Source organism: Lytechinus variegatus, chromosome 1, assembly GCF_018143015.1.
Source record: "Lytechinus variegatus isolate NC3 chromosome 1, Lvar_3.0, whole genome shotgun sequence".
Lineage (NCBI taxonomy): Eukaryota > Metazoa > Echinodermata > Echinoidea > Temnopleuroida > Toxopneustidae > Lytechinus > Lytechinus variegatus.
The window spans coordinates 66,222,263-66,246,005 of NC_054740.1; the positions used below are offsets into that span (position 1 = coordinate 66,222,263).

Sequence of the window (23,743 nt, forward strand, 5' to 3'; positions counted from 1 at the left end):
TCCATTCATCTGTCTATCATCAGCCGTCGTGCAACACAGGCACAGTACACATATGCAACACTGCTTTCAGCCACATCGACATTGGCCCAAACATCACTTCACACAGGATGCGGAGCCAACCTGCCAAAATCTTCTAACAGCGCAGCTAAAGCGTACACTAACTGAGAAATCGTCAAGAGTCTGGGCATTCACAACATGGCATCTGCACTGTATAACATTGGTGTCAATTAGCGAGCAGGTAGCGCCATCATCTGCAGCATGTATGTACGTACAACAGCCCCCTCTTGAATCCTGGAAATGTGCACCTTTAAATTTTATTTGATCAATAACCAGGGTGTTATTACAGCACCCCTGGTTATTACTTTATAACCCATACAGCACACATTATGCAATATGTGATTGCATCAGATTGCAACAAGGTGCCAATCCCACCTCAGTGCAATTGCATCAGCAGGCCAGTGCACACATTGCAATAGTTGCTGCATCTCCATGGATTCTCTTCTGTTGCGCATATGTTGTCTGCGCTGCAGCAGCACAGCAAATTGGCCTTGCCATCTAGGAAAAATCTGATTGGCTCTAATTAACAAAATCACAAAAAAATTGCTACAGATTTGAAATGTCAAATGTCTGAGATTTGGTCTGGGATCCTACTGCAAGAAATCGGATCGCAGTTGCAGTTATGGGGTGGTGCACACTGTGATTTTGTTGCAATTAAATCTTGGTGCAGTCGTGTCGCATAGCATGGGCTGGGCTTAACATCCTCTGTTATGTTGAAACTCTAAGGTGAAATTTCAACACCCCAGGGTAAGGTCCTCTACGAACACCAACTGATATCTGTTTAAACATTCCGGTTCTCATAATACACAAGCACGCCCCCTGAAGACACACTACCAATCATCACCACTCCATACCACCGGTATCTACCATGGTTGCTTCACTGCCCCAGCACTTATGCTCATGAGGCAAGGCATTCAATAAACAGTGCTCTTTTATGGAAATGCTATATTCTTGGTAACCCCCCCCCCCCCCCCGCTAAAAAAGGCTCAAATAACCACCATTCTGTTTTTTAATACCTTTTATTAAGACCACCACACTAAATCAGATTTAGTACCATTCTTCACATCAATAAAACTGTGGTTTTAACCATTGTACAAAGAAGCACTTCAATAATTTTACCCCGATGTTCTCAATTATGGGTATTTCAAGTAAACACTAGTACCAGCCGCACAATATCGTTGCTATAGCTAACAGTGCACTAATAAACAGAGGCCCTGTTACAACCGGTAATGTCGCACATTGACTCATGTTAAAACAACTTGTTATGACTTACATATTGGAACAATGTTTGACATCATATAAAAAAATGAAGAGACTTGGTTCACTATTAGCGTTCTGTTAACACTATTAGCGTTGCTAACAAATTTTCTGTGAAGCCGGAACGAGTGGTACTATAACATCTGTACTGACCGCACAGAAACATTGTTAGTGCTAACAGAGGCCCTATAATGTGAACAAATGTCCATTGTTACAACAATGCATTACTTACACATTGGAATAAATGTTTTGACTTCACAATCCAGAATATGTGACTGGGCTTACTGTTGGCGCTCTATTGGGCTAACAACATTTCTGTTCAGCCGGCACTGGTTGTTATGATTTTATCACTGTTTGGTGTTATGTTAAAATTCTAGGGTTAAATTCTTACACCCTAGGACGTGGTTACCTATGGATATTAATTGGTGTTGATTTTAACACACCAAGAGAGAGTGTAACATCCTACCTTGAGGTTTGTTACTTGAAGTGAAGGGTCCTCCGAGAAGCTTTCCGACGCGATGATCTCAATCCCATTCATCCTTGCACCAGTCAGGAAATCCGCAGTAGGCTACAAATATTTCAGGAAAAAAGAGACAAGAGAGAAGGAAATACAGTTATGAAATGAATGTAAAAATCATTTAATTTCTTAAAGGTCTATATTAAATATTTTCAATCTCTTTTGGTGGATTGAACTACTGAGCATCCAAGGTACTTGGTAGATTAGCCCTCAATTCCTAAAGGAATGGTTCTCAGTCGTTTTTTAAAGGTAGCCACTGTAGGTGCAGACACAACTTCTTCCGGAAGTTTGTTCCACTGATGGACCACTCTGTTACTGAAGAAGTGGCCAGCTACTCGTGTTCTGGAACGTCTTTGGAACAATTTTCTAGAATGGCCTCTAAGAAATATTTAGGTTGAGAGAAGAAACTTTGGGCTGAATTTCCATAGTACCCATTTAAATATTTGTAAGTACTAATAAAATCTGCTTTAATTCTCCTGTCTTCCAAAGATTCAGGTGGAATTCTCTTCTTGCCAAGACCTAGACATTCGGTCTGTACCTTTTCTAGTTTATCAATGTTCTTCTTGGTTAGTGGGCTCCATAAGGATGACACATATTCCAATGCTGGGTGAATTATGGACTGATACAAAATAGTAATTTTATTCTCATCAAGTCCAGTAAAACAACATCGGAACATGGCGATTTTCTGATGAGCCTTTTTCTCAAGTGAGCAGGTGCGGATCCCGCCAGATTACACACAATACCATTTCAGGGGCCACATTGTTACTGCACAAAATTAGCCTCTCGAAATTGTTTCTAAATCTAATCCGGCTTGATCCATGCCTGGCATATCCTCATAATAGCCTCTCACAACCCGGGAATGATATGATTTTTGTTTGTAATTATACAATGGCAATAATCAAACCTGGGAACAAAACAAGCGACAATAGTTTTTTTCAGTAGAAGAAAATGCTGATGGTTAGCTCATCAGCCAATCAGAATCAAGGTTTCCATGGTAGTTGCCATAATGGCAAAAATACAACAGTTGCAAGTCCTTTATGAAACCGGCCCCAGAACACACAGAGGAAGTTGGATCCTACTATAAATTAGACCACCAACAAACTGCAAAAACCTGGACAATCTGAAAATTAGTCTAGACAAGATCCAGCTGGAAACTGAGGCACCTTACATCCTTCTTGAAGGGGACTTCAACATCCCAGCAACATCTTGGTCCCCAACAGGAGCTCAATGGGACTGAAAATAAATTTGACCCATTTTTCACCACACACCCATCTCTAGTAACAGAAGTCAAACCCTACCCAGGTTTCTGTGAGCACAGCGAGGTGATGGTAACATAAAAGCATGCTTACCCTCAAGACATTCGAGACTAATCCACCAATGGAAGGAGTTAGATGAGGACAAGCTTAAAGCAGATGCTGAATGTTTTTGTGAAAGCTACCTTAACTCAAACCCTACTGTAAAAACAGTTGAAGAAAACTGGTGTAAATTATGAGATACAGTGCATGACCTGACATGAAAGCGTGCACCTTCCAGAATTGTATCCTGAAAACTGTGTGTGCCTTGGCTAACATCAAAACTCAAGAGATTCTGTCAAAAGGAGAGGATGTTCTCAAAAGCAAAGAAACTTGGAGACCAAGCTCAATAGGATAAACATAAAGTTCACAAAGAGCTTGGGAAGACACGATGAGAATTCATATCAGATCTATCTGAAGCAGGTTATAAAGATTTCTGGAAATACGTAAAAACTAGACGAAAGGATAATGTTGGGATCCAGATGATCAAGGAAAAACAGAAATGGCTGAGCAAATCCAAAGTGTCTTGTCCAGAGATGTTGGCAAGACTCCTAACCTACCTCAAAGGAATTTCCCAGAGATGCCCGAGATTGTCATTGCAATGAGTGGTATCATAAAATTGTTTAATAAACTGGATACCTCAAAAGCTGCAGGTCCAGAGCTAGTTCTGGAATTCATCTTTAGGCAATCATGATTATGACCAAAGACTTCTTCCTGATGATTGGTGTAAGGCAAATATTGCTGCTATCTACAAGAAGGGCATAAAGAGTGAACCAGCCAATTAACATCCCATTAAACTAGTGTACGCTGTAAACTAATGGAGCATATATTAGATTGCCAGGGGGTCATCCCGTCCCCCACTCCCTCGCGCTTCGCTTCTCATAAAATCTCAATCTCAACAATTATCAAATGTTGGCAGCTCTGGCCCCTGCGTTAGGGAAATGTGCCCCCTCTCCTTAGAAAACTCGTCAGCAGTCATCCAAACTGTCGTATCACACATACATGTACGACGGTGCATGAATTTCACACTTAGTTCCCCAGCCTGACAAAATATTCATTGCTTGAAAAATACATAGTTGGAAAGACCAAGAAATTTGCTTGACATTGGTATCTTTATTTTCACACAAAAGTAAGGATCCGAGAAAATATGGAAAAAGAGCTACATGCTTGTAATTTCGGTTTGAGGGACTTCGATTTTCCCTGTAAAAAAACGCCAGAGGGAAAAAGCAACGCTTTGACCGACGGCGGTTTCAATGCACGCAATCAGTTTAAACCTCGTATCGCTTTTCACGTGCAAAGTCAATGCAGTGCCAGTGCCAATACAACGGTTTGGTTGACCGAGCGCATTGAAATCGAGGTTAGTCAAAGCGTCTTATCACTCTGTTACATTACACGTTTCCAATGGGATGTGAGCATTTTATTAAAAATTTGTGTGGCATCGCCATGAAAATCCTCTCATATCTCAGAAAACGAAATAAAATACTGCCTAAAAATTTAGTAGTGAATAGAGTAGAACTTGTACTTTAATTTTCTGCAAAAATCTCAAATAAATTTTTTTACCAAAATTGACTGACACAACAGTTCGGATAACCGCCGACGAACTGTTTAGAATTATGAAGTTATATTCGCTTTAATTTCATATTATCCTATAATGATATGAACATATTTTAGAAATGAGGCACAGAAATACCATTTCTTTGCATGATAAATCGAGTGCATAGCTTTAGGAACCCCTCTACATCGGGCGTCAAAATCAAGAGGTGTTCGGAAAACAGCAGCAGAATTTTCATATTTGATCTAGATCTAGTGACTTTTGTGATATTTTCTTCTTGGTTAATGATCTTTAAAATGTTTGCCACAATTTGTTCAAAAATTAAAATTGGCATATTTTTTGTCATTTAATAAACAAATTGCGTAGCTTTAGGACCCCCATCATAAATTTGAAAGGAAAACCATCATGTTCCAATCATGGACTAAATCTACCTCACCTATTTGCCCAGGAGTTGACCGTGCGAAACGAGGGAGACACGGGACTGGGGTAGATTGGGGTCTCAATAGTAATCTTAATATGTGGAAACAGAAATTATGCACTTACCATGATTATATGGATGAAGGTCTATCGTGACACACAAATCCTGACATCGAGGCACAGACCGGAATCTCAAAAAAAATATATATATAGCCTCGGTCTCGATCGGCCATTTGTCTTGAATTTTGAAAGGAGAGGTATCGCGACAGAACTTTTTGCTTTTTTGAGGTTCTAGTCTATGCCTCGATATCAGGATTTGTGTGTCACGACAGACCTTCATCCATATAATCGTGGTAGGCCTAACTGCATAGGCCTAGTTTCTGTTTCCACATTTTATCAATAAGATCACTATTGAGACCCCAATCTACCCCAGCTAGCCCAGGGCCAGTGTCTCCCTCGTTTTGCATGGTTGAATCCTCAGCTCCAGCCCGCTTCGCGGTCCGGAGCTACCTGAGTTAAGTCTTACCGAGATCCTTACAAATAGAGAAGAAAGCTGGGGGGGGGTTCTCCTATGACTCAGAGAACAATTGACATTCCATAATTTTCGGGCCTTCGTCGCCACTCCGACAAAACCATCTCATCATCGCCGCCGCCAGCGCCGTAGGCGTAGGGCCTAGGGGTAACTTCGCCCACAGTAGTCCCGAAGATGGGTACGGCCGAAGTTTCTTACCATCACTCGTAATCTTTGCCGTTCCAGGACAAAAATGATGCTTTCGTGAATTTCCCTGAGCTTACAAGGTTCATGTGAGATTACTTTCACTAAATCACTTTATTTCAAAGAATCGAATATCGTGCACCAGTGAATTTTGGATGCTTTTGGTCGTTTTGGATGACTTCTCCCTCACTGACACTGGCAAGTTCTTGTCAGCAGCAAAGTCAGCAGGAACTATGGGACGCTTCGATAACTTCCCCCCCCCCCCGTCAGTGGTCAAAATCGAAGCCGATTTCAATCAATTATCGTACATTTATTTCCAAAGGCTTAATTTACTCTCATACAAAAGTAACAATATAATGGACGTGACAAATCTGAAAGCAGAGCTTATTAGCACACCGGAAATAAGACAGTCTTGACTCATCGACTTAGAATTAAGGACTGGGGGATATACCTCCATACAAAAAAAAACATTAAAAAACGAGAGAATTATACACAATAAGTTAAATGAAACAGATCATTAATCGTCAACCAATCACCCTACACTGGAACGAGGTAGAGTACTTACTGTACGAATAAGAATCGAAAATAGAATTAGACAAAAAATGAAGAGAATCGTTTAATTCTGGGATTACAAGGAACTAAGTTCATATCTTCCAAAGACAACTTAAGAATAAATACAACCAATCCTTATCCAAAAATAGAAAGGGTCGATGACATCAAACTTCTTTCATGAACTCATGACCACGTCAGAAAAACATGTTCCCGTTGCAAAAAGTTTGACAGGAATGAAAAGTCATCTCTCCCTCATAGTTACGATGAATTTGCTTCATGTTTTTTGGAATGGAGGGAGCGGTTTCTGTTCATAAACCGGAAAACACAATTTGTAACTTTTGAAAAGCATATTTCTCAACAATAATAAACAGACATTTTTACAAAACCAAATAGGCCTAGATAATTGCATGTCAGTTAATACTTTTCATAAATTCGAAAAGCTTAGAACTTTTTTGCTTTACATTGTTTTCATATCAACTGATACAATAATTAACAAGGGGACTGGGGACGACTAGTAAGGTCAAAGGAAGCAATGAATATCTTCATCAGCCAAAGTCGGATAACGCCCGAGAGCTATGGCATCGATAATTAACAAGATCAATAAGGTTTCAAATCTTCATCTGATGTTCCAAAATCGGAATAAAAGATACATCATTGCCATCCGGAACTGGAACCTAATATTTTGAGAGGTTTTGATTCCGCTCCTAAATCATATTTCATACATGAATGTCATGGTCATATCTGTTATTCTGAAATCGCATAATATAGGCCTACATGCTTTGAATACATGAGGCCTGGTTTTAGGGGAAGATAATTATGTTCGGCATGATGAGAACGAGTTTAACTAATCAAACTTAAGAGACACTTTTCAACCCTGTTAAAGTTGGATGGCTTATGCACTGCTTCTTTGCGATGAATTTTCAAGGTCTATATTATTGTCAAACAAACTCAAATCAAGAATAAGAACCAGCCGCGCCCACTACGGATAACAAATTCCAATATTATTCTACTGTGACAGAACAGCACGAGATCTACTAATTCTACTTTGTATTTCCATCTTCCAACAGATGTTACAAATCAACTTCTTGGTAGAAATAAGGGGGTTGAATTAGTAGTTTACCTGAGTGGAGGTATGTTTATATTAGGGTTACTAATCTACAGATGGGGGTGCTTCGGAGGTACTTGGAGGCCATGCTCCCCACCCACAACAACAAAAATCACACCAACGAAAAATAGGAGATAAAAAAAGAAAGCGAAAGGGAAATGTGTATATTATTTTTTTAATATTACGTATAAATCTACCAAAAATTTGATTTTTATAGTAAAATGGTCAACATTTTTTTTGCTCGCCCACTTCTCTCGCTCGCATTTTCACAGAATATTTTTTTCTTCTTCTCTTAATTTAGAAAAAGAGTGATTCATCTTTTTGGAATTAGACAAATCATGTTTTCTCCCTAAATATTATCAAATATATTGAATAAAATACCACTTGTTATTATAAAAAAAGGTATTCTTTTACAATACCAAGGTTGTCAAACGAAAACTTATTTTCGGGCAACCTAAATCGCTAAAAATCAATATTTTCCAAATCTTATATAAAGAATAAAATTTCTAGAACAATGAAGATTTTTTTAAATGCCGCTGATTAAAAAATTGATATTACATTGAAGACTGGTATATCGTACGGAAGTTAAACAAAATACTGCCTTGACTTTAAGATCAATAATATTGCAATCGTATGAGCTATTGATTTTATTCATATTAACAAACTTTGAATGGAGATAATTGTCATATCTGCGAGATCGATCGATTTGAGATGACCATGACTTGGAAAGCAATCAGTTCAAACCGTACTTGAAAGCATTCTCTGAGATAAAGGCAAATGTTATATGATAGATGAGTAAATTGTTGATTTAAGCCCTATAATTCCTTTGCTAATACAGTGCGTCCCAGAAAAAACGAAACCAAGATAAAGCGATGATTTATCATAAATTAATCACAAATACAATAGACAAATGACTTACCAATGTAAAGCTTAGAATCTCCTCTTTCATCTGATATTGCTTAGATTTATTCCCCATTCACGCAGAAGTGAGCAAAAACAATTTGAAGAAAGGATACCAAAAACTCATTTGGCGGGGGGGGGGTATCTGAATTTCAAAAAGAAAACCACATGCCTAAAAAGTTCAATATCTGCTCATTTATTTGATACCTTAATCACAAAAAATGTTAAAGAAGTAAAAAAGTTATTTTCCCTCAAAACAATGCTTGTATTTCCATAGTTTCATTAAATAAACGTGTTTTCACCGGTTTCCCACAGAAGTTTTCGCATGGTTAACAAAAGACTTAATGCATGGCTGATCGTCAACAAAACGGAGTGTCAAGTGAGTTTGAACGCTTGCCTGTAGAACCTCTTCATTTTCATGAAATTATTGAAATTCAAGCCTTATTTCAAATAACCAGAACTTTGTTATTTCTTGACCATTTTCTGTAATTGAGGTATCAAATTAAAGAGCAGATATTGAACTATTTAAAATGTGGTTTTCATTTTGAAACCCAGATACAGCCCGCTAAATGACTTTTTGGTATCCCCTCTTCCAATTGTTTTTGCTCACTCATGCGTGAATGAGAAATAATCTAAGTAATTTCAGATGAAAGAGGGGACTCTAAGCGTTACAATGGTACGTAATTTGTCTATTGTATTTGTGATTAAGTTATGATAAATCATCGATAAACCTCGGTTTCGTTTTTTGTGGGACGCACTGTATAACGCTGTTTTGGGGCGTTTTTTTGTCTCGTTGATCAGTTATTGTATATTTGTATTTGTATCTATTTTTTATTTTAATTCATCCATATACAAGTAACTGTGAAGTAAAAAAAATCTAAGGATATATAAAAAGTTTAATCAAACCCATCAAGGATTGTATCCCCGAGGACATGGAGGGGAATATGTATAGGATTGCATCAAGAAATACACAGCATTGCAAATAATAAGATGATTGGAGCCAAACAAAAAAATAATAAATATCCAAAATTGCTATGAAAAACATGTAGGTCCCCAAATTCCATTGGAAATGAAAAAAAAAATCTTCTTCACTCCAAAAAATAATGGGCAACATACTGTCCACACCAAATTGGTTAACAAATTAACAAGCTTTGGGTAGTTTTCAACCAATACTGTTTAGTTTTTTCACCCAAACAACACATTAAAACTACCCAGAATTGAATGAAGTTTTAACCAATTGTTATGTTGACAGTATGTTGCCCAACATTTTTAAGAGTGTTTGACAAGAATCGATCCACTTTAAAATAAAAAAAAATTAAAAGTGTATTTGTGGAGGTTGAAAAAGTCTGAGACATGTCGGGCTCTTCATGTTGTCAGTGCATATAAACTCGTTTTTAATGGATACCTTGAAGATTTTATTTCAAAAGCATCATGATTCTCAACTATTGAAAATGACAATCTTCATTTACTACAGTATATGGACGTTTATGACTGTCGTATAAGGCATTCGATTAGCGTAAATATCTGAGGTGATTCCTGCCTTATCTTAAGTTTTGGAATATTGGTTACAACACTGGCTGTAAGAGAAGCATCAGGCGCGTACGCAGGATTTTTGAAAGGGGGGGGGTTCGAGCTGATTTTTTTTTTAAATCTCCCGCCCAGTCTCTAAAAAGTGATGAGCGGGGGGGGAGGTGATGATTTTTTTTTTCTTTTTTTTCAGCGCTGCAAATAAGACAATAACATTTAAGTGGGGATGGGTATGTACCAGTGCGGTCATGACCCGCGAGCGAGCAGAAATGTTCTCGTTTTTGCGTTGAAAACATGTATAGATCCTGAATAAAGTTAAACTGTCCCTTTTATTGAGGTGTGTATTAAATTGTGTCGAAATGTTCCCCTGAGAGCTTGATCAATAAAAAAAACCATTAAAATACGACGGCAGAATGAATTGAAGATAAACTTCCCTAGGTTTGCCTTTCAACACAGTAGAAAGAAATGATGATAAATGACATTCGTAATTATGCCCTGTAATGAATCCGATACATCATTGTCAGTTTCATGAAGACATAGTGAGATATCAAATCATCCGAACTTGAAAATCAAGAGGATAAATTCACTAATAGTCTTGGCAATTAATTTCACTGGAAATGTTTCTGTCAGCCAATCAGAAGCAAGGATTTTAATAGCTTGTAACAATTGTCATTAAAAGGGGCACCAGCAATCGTTTTATGTGATGCTCTCCGAATAGAAGAATATCTTACAGTATGTATAAGTAAATCAAATGAATGACATTATGGGATTATAAACCCTGAATGGAAATGTAATAAATATTACAGGAAATCGACAGTCCTTGTATCTTGATTCCAAGAGCCATATATTATGGTGATGAATGATCTTGATAAATACCAAACTTCTAAAGGGATGGAAATATGTTGTTTCTACCTAATTACTAACTATCCGCAAGTTCTACCAGAATAAAAAAATAAAAAGTAAAGCTTATTCCATTCAATTGTCACTTAAAGAACAAGTCCACCCCAACGAAAAATTGATTTGAATAAAAATAGAACAACGTGCAAAACAGTAAAAATTTCATCAAAGTCGGATGCAAAATGAGAAAGTTTTTAGTTTCGCTTAATTGTACAAAATAGTTATATGTACACCCTGGTCGGTATCCAGATGAGGAGACTAATGACGTCACCCACTCACTATTTATCTTATATTGTATTGTATTGTATGAAAACTGAAGTATTCTAATTTTCTCCTCATTGTCATGTGAAATACTATTCCTCACTAAACATGTGGTATTAATAATAATAGCCAATTTTTATAAAGCGCTTTTCCCAGAGTGGCCCAAAGCGCGTTACAGCATATTATTACCCCGGTCACTGGATTCATTTCAATCAAGCACGAAACGTGCACAATTTCCACTCCCTGGGGAGCATTCCTTGCATTCATCGCAGCCACATTATGGCGCTGGCAAAATCAAACATACAATATCTTTCGCATCCTACCGGGTACCCATTTAGCACCTGGGTCGAGAGTGGCAAAGTGTGGATTAACGCCTTGCCAAAGGACGCTAGACCGCGGTGGGATTCGAACACACGACCCTCTGTTTACAAGGCGAGAGTCAGAACCACTACACCACGGCTCTTCCACTTATTACCATTGTTTTAACAGTTTATGTGCCAGTCAAGTTGACCCTTATTGTAAGACTTGTAAAATTGGAATACTGTATAATTCAAACAACAAAAAACAAAATAAATAGTGAGTGAGGGATATTATCAGCTCTCTCGTGTTCATATCACCAAATAGTGCATATAACTGTTTTGTGAAAAATAAGCGAAATTCTAAAATGTCATAAGTTTCCTATTTTACATCCGATTTTTTAATGAAAATTCCAACGCTATTGATTCAAATCGATTTTTTTCTTGGTTGAACTTGACCTTTAAAGGAAAAGTCCGCCCCAAACAAAAAGTTGATTTGAATAAAAACGAGAAAATAAAACTTCTTGAAGGAAATCGAAAAATTGATACATCACGTGGTACGTAGCCCTATACCTAAGTGGGGTATGGGGCGTTGCCAGAGAGAACCCTGACAGAATTTCAATGACCCATTTTAGTGCTTGTCAAAAACAAAACAAAATACAAGTGGTTCCTTCCAGAAATGACGGTGGCCTTTAACTTTTTTTTGTAGTTGAATAATAAATGATAAATGAAAATCCATATGAGGCCCTACATGCTGCCAGTGCATGTAACATTGTTTTTTGGAGGATACCTAGAAAATATTTTTGATAAGTATCATTACATGATTCTCAAGACATGTACATACGAATTATCATTTCCCTCCATTTACTAAAATGTATGGACGTTAATGAATGCAGTCATCATATTGATCGATTAGCCTAAAAATCTTTAGGTGATTCCTGTCTGATCTCGAGTTTTGGAACTATGGTTACAGCATTTGCTGTAAGAGAAACATTTTTAGATCCCGAATAAAATTAAACAATTCCTTTATAGAGCTGTGTATCAAACTTATATTGTGTTGAAATTTTCCATTGAGAGCTTGATCAATGAAACAAACAAAAAATGAAATTCGACGGCAGAAAGAAATGAAGATAAACTTCCCTACAAGGTTTGCCTTTCAACAAATTAGAGAGAAATGATGATAAATGACATTCGTATTATGTCCTGTGGTGAATCCTATACATCATTGTCAGTTTATATGAAGATACAGTGAGATATAAAATCATCCCAACTTGAATTACAGGGGACAGTCTTACAGACTACTTTTACTGGAAATGTTTCTGCCAGGCAATCAGCTGTATATAAGGAATTTAATTAGACCTTAGAACTTAGCATGTTCCATATATATGTGGACATTGATTCGGAAGGGTCCGCCACTGGACATCGATCCTGGGCGATGGGGACTGCTTCGTTCCAAGTTGTGTCCTGATCAGTAAGATCTCTTTTAATTGTTCCCCCACCATGTTTGATGCGGCCTCCCTCTTTTCCTTTCCCCTCCTCCTGGTTTCCATGTAACAGCCGTCCTGACTGTGCTGTTTCCTGGCATCCTTACAGGACGTGACCAAGCCATTTCAGCCTCCGTTTTGCAAACTTTTTGTTTGTTTGCTTCCTTACATCTTCATTTGTAATGTGTTCCCTCAAAGATATATATATTAAATATCAAGGAATTTAATAGCTTGTAACAATTGTCAGTAAAAAAAGGGACATCAACAACATGAACTTAAAAATTAAATGAATGACATTATGGGCTTGTTAACCTTGAACGGAAATGCGATAAACATTACAGGAAATTAGTGATCCTTTTATCTTTGATTTTATGACCCATATATTATTGCGAGGCCAGGTGTTGTGAACTCGCCCCACAAAAAGGTGGTTTTCTTTTAATACTTTTTTTTAGTTGGTATTAATCTTGGTTAAACAGATAGGTATTGTCATAAAATTAAACTGTCTTTTGGAAGATAAAGTGGTGCTAAAAAGTTAGTGAACCCCTGCGGAAAATGATCATATTTCAAGTGTTCAGGTTCTGCCATGTTTTAGATATCTAATTGTGAAGTCAGGTGATAAAATATTACATTCAATAAAGTTTTTTTCGCTGGGCTCACCCAACATTGTAGTGTTGTTGTCTCCATTCAACACTCAGCATGAAGGTGGGGATCACTTACTTTATAGCACCACTAACTGTGAGTGTAAACTTTGATGATGATGTGTGTGTATATATACATACATATATATATATATATATATATATATATATATATATATCCGCATGCCCATGAACAGACGTGTTTTTCACGACTGTTTCAGTAATGGATTTTGAATTCTCTTTTTTTTGTCACTTCATGGGCACTGACGAAGAGTGTAACTTTACCTTTCATTTTTGAGAGCAATGCTCCTTTTTAAAATCTACGATTTTATATCCACGGCATTTACTAAACCTTTTGTGATTATTTTATATATAGATAGATAGATATAGAGAGATAGATAGATATATAGATAGATAGATAGATATTAACTTAAGCCAATAGGCGCGGAAATTCGGAACATTGTTCTCGATATGATTTTTAAAAGTGAATATTGTTAAGGGGTGAACTACATTCAACGCTTTGTGATACTTTGTATCGCTAGTATTAAACATGAATCATTTTGTGTTCGAGGGGCTACAGTATTTTGGGGGTTAGAAATTCAAGACGAAAACAATGAGAATGTTATTTTAGGATACACAAAATTAACATAAATTTGAGTGTTAAAAATTGTTCAATAAAAATTTGATTAATATGTTCATCCTCATATCTATATGTGTGTAACAATCTTGTAAGTATTTAAGGAAATTGTATAATTAAATAGAATAGAATAGAATCAGTACATACCAGTGAGAAGAGTTCGATGGTTTGGTGTAAAGTGGCGACCTTATGCCAGTTGAAGTGACGTAACATGGCGAACTTCACGACGTTGAAGACTGTCTCCGGTGGGAACATCCTGAAAAACTTCGGAAAGAGATCTCTCTCGGATAACTTTGGTGAGGCCGAAGAATACGACAGCTTAAAGATTAAATAGAAAATTAAAAAAAATATGGTTACGTATATGATTTGGGCTCACAACATTGATCATACGCCAATTCGGCACATATTCTACAAAAAATGTGTAACAGAAATAATGGCAAGAATAAAGGATAAGGCGTATAAAAATCTATCTGTGGATAGCCGAGTGAAAAAAGTACCTTACATTTAGATATTTGATTCATCAGCATTCTCTTTTTGAATATTAACATTGTTTTGAGACAATTGATATACTAGTTGTTTTGTGTAGGTGTACACTCGTGCAGTACAAGACCATCTGTTTACCCCTCCTCCCCCAGAAGTATAATAAACATGTACAAGAAAAGTGGTGCCGGGAGTAGTGAAATCAGAGTCGCCAAATAGTAATCATAATCAACCAAAGATATCGTGCTGTTTGACTTTTATTTCCCTCCATGTTTTCGAAAAATGAAAATGTTCGCTCTTCAGGGAGAGAATTTCTGAATGGTAAGTTTGGAGTGAAAATGTGCATTTGCGTTCCCTTTTTTTTTACAAATCTTTTTACAATTTTTTTTTACAAAACGTCACTCAATATATAAACAGGGTTTAAAATAGAATTACCTCATAAAACATAAATGACGGATGCCATTTTTTGCAATATTCAGACATAACTGAAAGCATTACCATGCAGCATACTTCAGTTTTATATTCATAGTTTTCAGCAGTATTCTGGTCATTTGATCTTTTCTCAGACTAATAAAGGCGATACATCCCGAATTCTTGTTAAACCTGATGAAGAAAAGTAATAGTATATTTTTATGTTCTTTTTTGTTTTAATGAACACACACTTATTATACCGCCATTCATATTCCCTTCTGGTTGTTAATTTCAAACCATTTGACTTGTATTTTTTTTTACTTCTTCAATATAACTAATATTTATAATTAAATATCAATCATCACACCTTTTCTTTTAAGATGACCTATATTTTGTTTTGTATCCCACTTTATTTTTTATTTTTTGTATACATATCAACTTAAGCATGCTATTTCTTTATCTGAATTTTCATGTGTGCTTTCACTATCGTGGATGTTTACATGTACTTACAAGTCTAGGTAGGGGTGGAAAGCCTACATGCTTACTTTTCCTTTCCCAGGTAACCTGGGGGCCGTTTCATAAAGCTGTTCGTATGTAAAGAGCGACTTTAAGAACGACTGGTGATCCTTTCTTATGCGCTAAACCATCGCCAATGAATATACCCTTTACCACAAGAAAAGATACAAGTCGTTCTTAAAGTCGCTCTTAACTTACGAACAGCTTTATGAAACACCCACCTGGACTTTCTGTAGCTATCCTTGTTCTGTCTTTGTAATCATGTAAATTGCTTGTAACTTAATCTTTGCTGAAATGCCGAACATAAATAAAATGACAATAGGCCTAGACAATAATAATTTTTACTTGTAAACATGCAACATGTATCATTTTTTTCTGTTTTTATTGGTTTTCATAAAATAACGGCAAACTCGCCTTTGTTTCCATCAGTCGACCGATATCAATATCACATCTAGGTCAGGCGAACGATATCTTGACAAATCGGAAACATACTTTTTTGTGCTTATGCGAAGGAAAACAAAACATGACAGAACGATTAAAAGATATTGGAAAGTGGGTCAGCATTTGCAATGGCCTTGTTTGATATGGGTTTCTTTTTTATCAGAGATTCTTACAAACATTACGATTTATGCGTTGGTGTGCTAAAAATTTTGAATATCTGATACAATCAACTTGATATATAATTTTACACGTAGCTTTTTTCAAACGTCAACATTGAAATTGATGGGATTTCGCAATGGGTTGGCAAGGGGGATGTAGACCTTAATGTCCTTTAAATGTGTCCTTGCTTACTTAAGAACATAATTTATTAGGGTTTCATTCAACATCTATCCCGTGAACATATAATATAGGATGAATAGCATATAATACTGGACAAAATAGGTGATCCAGTAGAGGTCTTCCGTACCTGGAAAAGTTTTTAAGTATAAAATACAAGGTTTTTTGTTTGATGTGCGTTCTAGATGGGCTTTGAAGTAAATCTAGCTTGGTTGCCACCTTGGCAACCTTGGGCACTTTTTTTTTAATTGGATTGGAATAATCATGTAACTAGTATAATTTTTATATGTAATATACAACTAATCTAAAACAAGAAAGACTGAACACATATATAATACAATTTTTCTCAGGGTGTTTGTGGCAAGGAATTAGTTCATGTCCTTATCTTTTTATTCTTAGGTAAAGCAGTCATCATAACCAGAGTAATTAAAATAATGAACTAATTAGCATAAGTGTAATATAGACCGATTTGTAAATGTATATCCGGAAATCCCAGAAAACATAGATAATACAGCTCACAATTGGTTTCCTATGACGATGAATTCATTTATGACTCATGTTCCTTTTTATACAGTATGACTGTCGTAATTAGCATGATTTCACTAATCAACAGAGAGTGTGTGATATACATGGATGTCTTTGTCATTTCTATCCAGAAAGCCAAAAAGCATGAATAATGCAGCTTTTCTAGAGTTTTCTATGATGAGGAAATCATTTATGACTCTAGTTTTCATTTTAAGCCAATGAAGTAATTACCATAATTAGCATAATGCACTATATGCGTAACATGTGTATTTCTTTGTCATTTTATGTCCCCAAAGCCTGAAAACATCAATAATACAGCTTTTCTAAGGTTGTCTCTAGATGACTCTAGATTTCTGCTTTTTGGTTAATGTAATCATAATTACCGTAATAGGCTAATTAATATTCATATGCAATCGGCCGGTACATTTCTTTGTCACGTTATTATCTACAAAGCTTGGAAATATGAATAATACAATTATTCTAAGTTTTTCTGTGACGAAGAATTAGTTTATGACAATAGTTTTCCTTTCTAATCAATGTAATCATGGTAATTAACATAATTACAATACCATGCTAATGTGTGCAATATCAAGATTCTTTTGTTACTGTTTTAATCTAGTAAACCTAACATGAATAACAGAACTCTTCTCAATGATTTCTATGATGAGGAATTAATTTAAGACACTGACTTTCATTTCCTTTCAAATTTATCGTCGCATTAAAGCTACATTAACTTCAAACCATCAACAAACCTTGTACTTAAACAACTTTTCCTGGTCATGTACATGGCCTATGGGCTGTCTACTGGACTACGGGGTAGAAGATGGAAGAAGTATAGGCGAATACATGGAGCTTTTGTTAAAATCTAGGGGTATGATACACATAATAATGAATCGTTCAATTTTCTTAGGATAAATATCAATGGTAAGCACCTTGGCGTCGGGGTTAGGTTCTCACTCGGAAGTCATGTGTTCGAATCCCACTGCGGCCTAGCTAGCGTCCTTTGGCAAGGCATTAATGCACACTTTGCGAGTGTTCACCAAGGTGTCAAATGGGTACCCGGTAGGATGCAAAAGCTTATGTTATAAACAGTGGCGTTATGAGCCAACAATGTTGAGGGACCAGATATGGTTAATGGGCAAAATTCCACAAAAAGTTACGAGCGAGCCAAAATTTCGACATTTTTAATACGAAAGTTTAATTCTGTGATTGATGTTGACATATTCAGAATAACATCATATTTTCCCCCTTTTCTCTTCCTTTCCTTTTGTTTTCATGGTCGTGGAAAACTGGGGGGGGGGGGTAACTGTCCCACCCCCCATCTGTGCGCCATTGGAAATATCACTAGCAATTAAGCCTTGGAACTCTTGTTGGGGACGCTCACCATGCGGAGATAGTACATACATTGTGTGTGGGGAAAGCAAGGATTCGATGAAAATGGATGAGACCTTAGAGATAGTATAAAAATGATGATGATACCACTACTACTACTACTACTACTACTACTACTACTACTACTACTACTACTCCTACTACTACTACTACTACTACTACTATTATTACTACTACTACTACTAATAATAATAATGATAATAATAATAACAATATTAACAATAATAATAACTATTATATTATCATTATAATAATAATGGTAATACTATTTCAAAGTCTTATATGTCCAGCCATGTAAAATAGGCTTGCAAACGTTCGTAAGATTAATTCTAAGAATTTAAATTACGGTGCACTTATCTTTAAGCATGTACGACCTTCCACGTATAATGTAGGGTGTTATCATCTCTTGCCCAACCAGTATACGTGGTGTGTACTTTATCGACCTATTCAATCTAGATATACAAATTATAACCAAAAGATCTGTGTCAGTATATAGATAATCCAATAAAGAGTTGGATAACCTTCACGCATCGGAGAGAGAATAGCTGTGGTCATTCTTAGATACATCCCTTCCCCTGTCAAAGTAGATAAGATAAAAACTGATAACAGCAAGACATTTGGCGGGAAGACAGGAGATGATTTGCGGTGAATATGAGTATGAGAAGATTATAAAGAATCTTTTCCTCTTTAGAAACTTTCTGCGAATTTGTGGTTTCTATAATTACGTGCTACACGTGTCGTTCACCTGCCTTGATCGAAACCACGTAGGAAATATGATAATAATTTCTGAAATGATAGTCATCCTTTATTAGGTCAATAAATAAATTATTTAACAGGAGCAACAGTTATATAATAATAATATTTTTTCCCCAAAGCGATTAATCGTTGGATGCGAGGTATTTCTTCGCGTATCGATTGTGTTCAATTTCATTATTCACCTACTTATTGTTTCATTCACTTTTTAATGGTACCATAAAAGTTTGTTATAAAATGTATCCATTGATTAAGTCATTTTTTTTCATTTATTTCAAAGTCTTGCTAATTCCCAAACATCATGGACTAAGACATATCTTGGACCATGCACTACAAAACTTTTTAAAACTAACGTCACTTTTGGTTTTTAGATTACCACACCATGAGGTGTCAGAATTACACCCTATATAAAGAGATGGAACCTTACACCAAATAGTGTAAAGAAACAACCAAAGGTGTTGTAATTAGCCAATATTTGTTGAAATAGCACCTGAGTAAAATGACTGGTGTGGTTCTCTATGTACACCAATCAACACCACAGTTTTTGCTGGTTGCTAACAATCGGGTGTTTTCGCCCCACAATGCACGACAGATTCAAGATCATAGAAAATGCATTGTCACATGCTCTTCATGACAAAGAGCAACCAAGAAGTCTTTATCAATAATTGGTAAATCAAAACAGTAGTTTCGTCCTGGGGCCCGTTGCAGAAAGAGTTGCGTTTAAACGCAAGTCAAAAAATCAATGGAAAGTCCCAAATGCGCGCTGTTGATTGGTTGAAAATCAAGTTGCGCATGATTTTTTAGAGTTGCGATTGATTGCAACTCTTTCTGCAACGGGCCCCTGGACACTGAACACACGAATATTTGCAATTTTTTGTCAGCTCCGAAACTTTGGACGAAACTGCTGTTCCGGTTCACCAATTTCGACAAAGACCTCTCTGTTGTTCATTGTCATTTGACGGGCATTTTCAATACATTTATTCTGTTCTTGAATACGCCATGCGTCGTGGTGCGAAAGTCCCTATTAAAGCAGAGTGAAATATTTCTTGGACAGGGGGGGGGGTGAATTACATTTGTCGTCTGACAAGATGTCGAATCTGACAACTACGTCATACGCCCCCAACTTGTCCTTGGCTTTGATTGGCTGAGAAGCACCGATATCGGACTGAAACTGTCAGATAATGACAACTTGTAAGTGCTGCCAGGCTTCATGAAACCAGAGGTGAAATGGTGCCCTGATATTCTGAGAAAAACAAGCAATTATATACTCCTCGTACACTCAATTAGGGATTTTCTTTTTCTGTTGCAAGATATGAAAAATGGCGTTAATAGGGATATTTTCTGCAACTAGAAAGTTAGCCTAGCTCAGTCTTTAACCATTTTGTATCGAATAAAAGCAAGTTTGCATAATGTGTCTTTTGTAAATCATTACGTTGAGAAATAAGCTTGCGTGAAAAAAAAACACACATCACATTTTGTCTATACATAGTAGCAAACCAAATTAGAAGTTCTTCCTTTCAAAAGTGAGTTTGAAAGTACATCGTTGAAGTGGAATATTGTGTATTTTAACAGTGTGCAGACGCAAATAACATCAGTTTCTTTCTTTGAAAATACAACAACGAAATTCCAGTCCATTTTCAACGTGGGCAGAATTTCTTCCAAGAATCTATTAAACCCAAATGCAAATCAATTATCCGTCAGATTACATTTCAATACTTTGAACCGTATGATATTGTAGTCGATCAAATAACTCGTGTTTTTGTTTTTCATCTTGAAATTGAAATTTATGAATTCACAACATATTTTTTTTCATGAAGTATAATTATCATTTCACAAGGGGACGATTGATGATAATTTTCACGGTTGATATTCTCTATGAATAAATATATATGACCAAATTATATTCTTTATATCACACGTTGGCCGTTCATACACGAACCAGTGTTCTGAAGGACATGGCTGGAAAAAATATCATATGTTTTCAAAATGCCTGATATTGTTGTATTTTTTCCCCTCACAATATTCATCTTCGTGATGTTTTCGTGAGGACCAAAAATCAATCAGTTTCTCAACGCCCATCAGGATGCATTACATCCTTTTAATGAAAATCATTTCAAACGGATGAAATGCCGAGATTGAGTTGGCTTTCATTCAGATCTAGGTCAAAACCGGCAAAACGCGAAACACTGCTCCGAACATCCAATATCTTATTTGATTAACTGTACAGGTTACAAATAACTCAAAAGATGGAATTCACTCCTACATTCTAATCTAATATAGCTCTGCCCATTTCCTCATCTTCAATTTGACCCTGATTTGACCACTTGAAATATCGGAACTATAAAGTGTATCAGGCTTATTCCAAATGGAGAGCGTATTGATTTTAACGCCATCTATGACCTTCTCGTCTTCCCTTACATAAAAATCTGGACAAACAGTTGGCAATTGTTATCCTTAACATGCCGTTTTTAAAGGCCAGGGAAAAAAATGTTAAGGTGAGGATGAGGGAATGTGATGGGGGGGGGGGACTGAGAGGTATATAATCATATCAGTTGTACGACACTTCGACCAAACACCCCTCTGAAATTCCCGTCTTCCCCACTTGCTACGATATGATGGAAACAGAGGGAGTTGTTTTCGTCCATCGATATCTTGTTAACCAATATGATCAAATGTCTTACGAATTGCCCTTGAACAGTGTGTAGCAAAGTATATGTGGTCGCATGTCATAAGGTGGTCCAATTTCGCGAACAGGGTAAAAATGGTCAAAAATTTAATTTTTTGATATGTTATAGCTATTACCATTCTCTAAATAATGGAAAAGTTTTAAGTCTCGAATACCTTTATTTTTCCTGAAAATGACTAACTAACAGCTAATTATTACATAGACGTCAATGTAAATGTGAATTTTGAAATGTGTTTTTCTCAAATTGGACCTGCTGCAAATAAAATGGTGTCAAAAGTTAATGCAACATTGGATCACCCTAGTAAATTGCAGTTGTAATCTTGAAACATCAATAATTAAATCTGTACCAAAAATCGAATAATTATCTATTATTGTTGTATGCATATTAATTATACTAATTAATTAACAGTATTTAATTTCACATTTTTGCCCCCAAAATACATGTCACTGTATTTATATGCTTGGCAAAATGACAACATCATGGGTAGAAATGTTTGTTGCAATGATACACAACATTTGTACTAAAAATTAAGATTACAAATTAGATAATTAACCAAATCTCTCCGGTTTAGTAATTGATTAGGTTGCGGATCAGAGCTGACATACACATGTATTCCATTGCTGCATATTTTCAAAATTGTCAAATTTTTATGACATTTAGTTGTTCCCTGCTTTAAAACGCCCAGAAATATGAGGATAACAATCATATTACATATTATAGTAAGTTGTTAATTAGGTTTAATTAATATTTTATCATTTACCGCATCCACCGGCTCCGCCACCCCTGTTACTTCAAACTTAATGTGCTATAGTTTTTGTTCCTGTTGTGTTGATCTCATTCATAGTTATATATTTAGCCTATAGTTCTAGCTTCAAAATGAGATATGACCCAATAAATTTGGTCAAGATGCTGTGATGTAGCAACAATTTATCCATGGCACCGTGTGGAAAATTGTTCATACGCCACCCTTTTTGCATACCCAACTTATGAAATGCGACCACGTCTCTACGTCTCAACAAATGGATGATCCACGTTCATATCCTTCACTCTTTCATGTACGAATACAAGATATGTTCCCTTCTCCTGATTTAAATCTATCTCCATTTGAATGTATTTATCGCCTTGCTAACCAGTAAGAGAGGAGGGGGGCGTAGGATGCCATGTCAAGATTGTTTTTGTTGGAAATGCGACAATGTCAACACATCTGGTGGGTGTTTCATAAAGCTTTTCGTAAGATAAGAACGACTTTCAGAACGACTGGTGATCCTTTCTTTTGGTAAATGTTATACACCACAGGCGATGGTTAAGCGCGTAAGAAAGGATCACCAGTCGTTCTTAAAGTCGCTCTTAACTTACGAACAGCTTTATGGAACGGCATCCCGGAGAGAATGGAGGAAGCCCCTCTACGAAAATCTACATCCACGATCAAGGAATGTATATTCTTGAGACGGGTCATATTCATGGTTCAGCTAATTGGTGGGGTTGTGTTGATAGGCCTAGGAGGGATGGTGAGTTTAGTATAAGATGCGGACGGGACACAATTGGACCAGTCGAGATCTCTTGGCCAGTTGGTGTATACTCATGGAGATGCCAACATCCTTAGGCGGCGTTAAAAGAAAAGTATTTTCCTGAAGCAGGTGGTATTGTGCAGAGGGCCCGTGTATGTTCATGGAGATGACAACACCCACAGGCGTTCAAAGAACAGTATTCGCCTGAAGCAGGTGGTGTTGTGCAGAGGGCCCACGCATACTCATGGAGATGCCAACATCCACAGGCGTTCAAACAACAGCATTTGCCTGAAGCAGGTGGTTTTGTGCAAAGGGCATATAGGAGAAGGGGGTGGGTGCATTGTGAGATGGGGATGAGACACTACGGACTACCAGTCAAGAACTCTTAGCCGGCTGAAGGGCAACCATGATGATATCAATGCCCACAGGGGGTCAAAGAACAGTACTCACCTGAAGCAGGTTCCACAGGTGCGATGCTTGCGCTGTTGGTTGGGTAACTATCGAACAGCCTGCTCCAAGGACCATGATCTTTGTCGTAGTCTTGTTGTAGAGTTCTTTGTACATTACGTCGGTCCCTTTGCCACCATTAC

General features: G+C 36.7%; 1 protein-coding gene across 1 annotated transcript in view; it reads right to left on the bottom strand.

Annotated features, from left to right (window-relative positions):
* Nucleotides 1-23,741, bottom strand: part of LOC121420230 (gamma-aminobutyric acid type B receptor subunit 1-like) — a 47,004-nt gene extending 23,263 nt beyond the window's left edge. The window contains exons 1-3 of the mRNA XM_041614796.1: nucleotides 23,604-23,741; nucleotides 14,252-14,422; nucleotides 1,781-1,882 (exon numbers count right to left, since the gene is read on the bottom strand). Coding sequence (XP_041470730.1) covers nucleotides 1,781-1,882; nucleotides 14,252-14,422; nucleotides 23,604-23,717 — 387 coding nt within the window. The 5' untranslated portion in view covers nucleotides 23,718-23,741. The remainder of the gene's footprint in view (nucleotides 1-1,780; nucleotides 1,883-14,251; nucleotides 14,423-23,603) is intronic.
* Nucleotides 23,742-23,743: the final 2 nt, after the last annotated feature.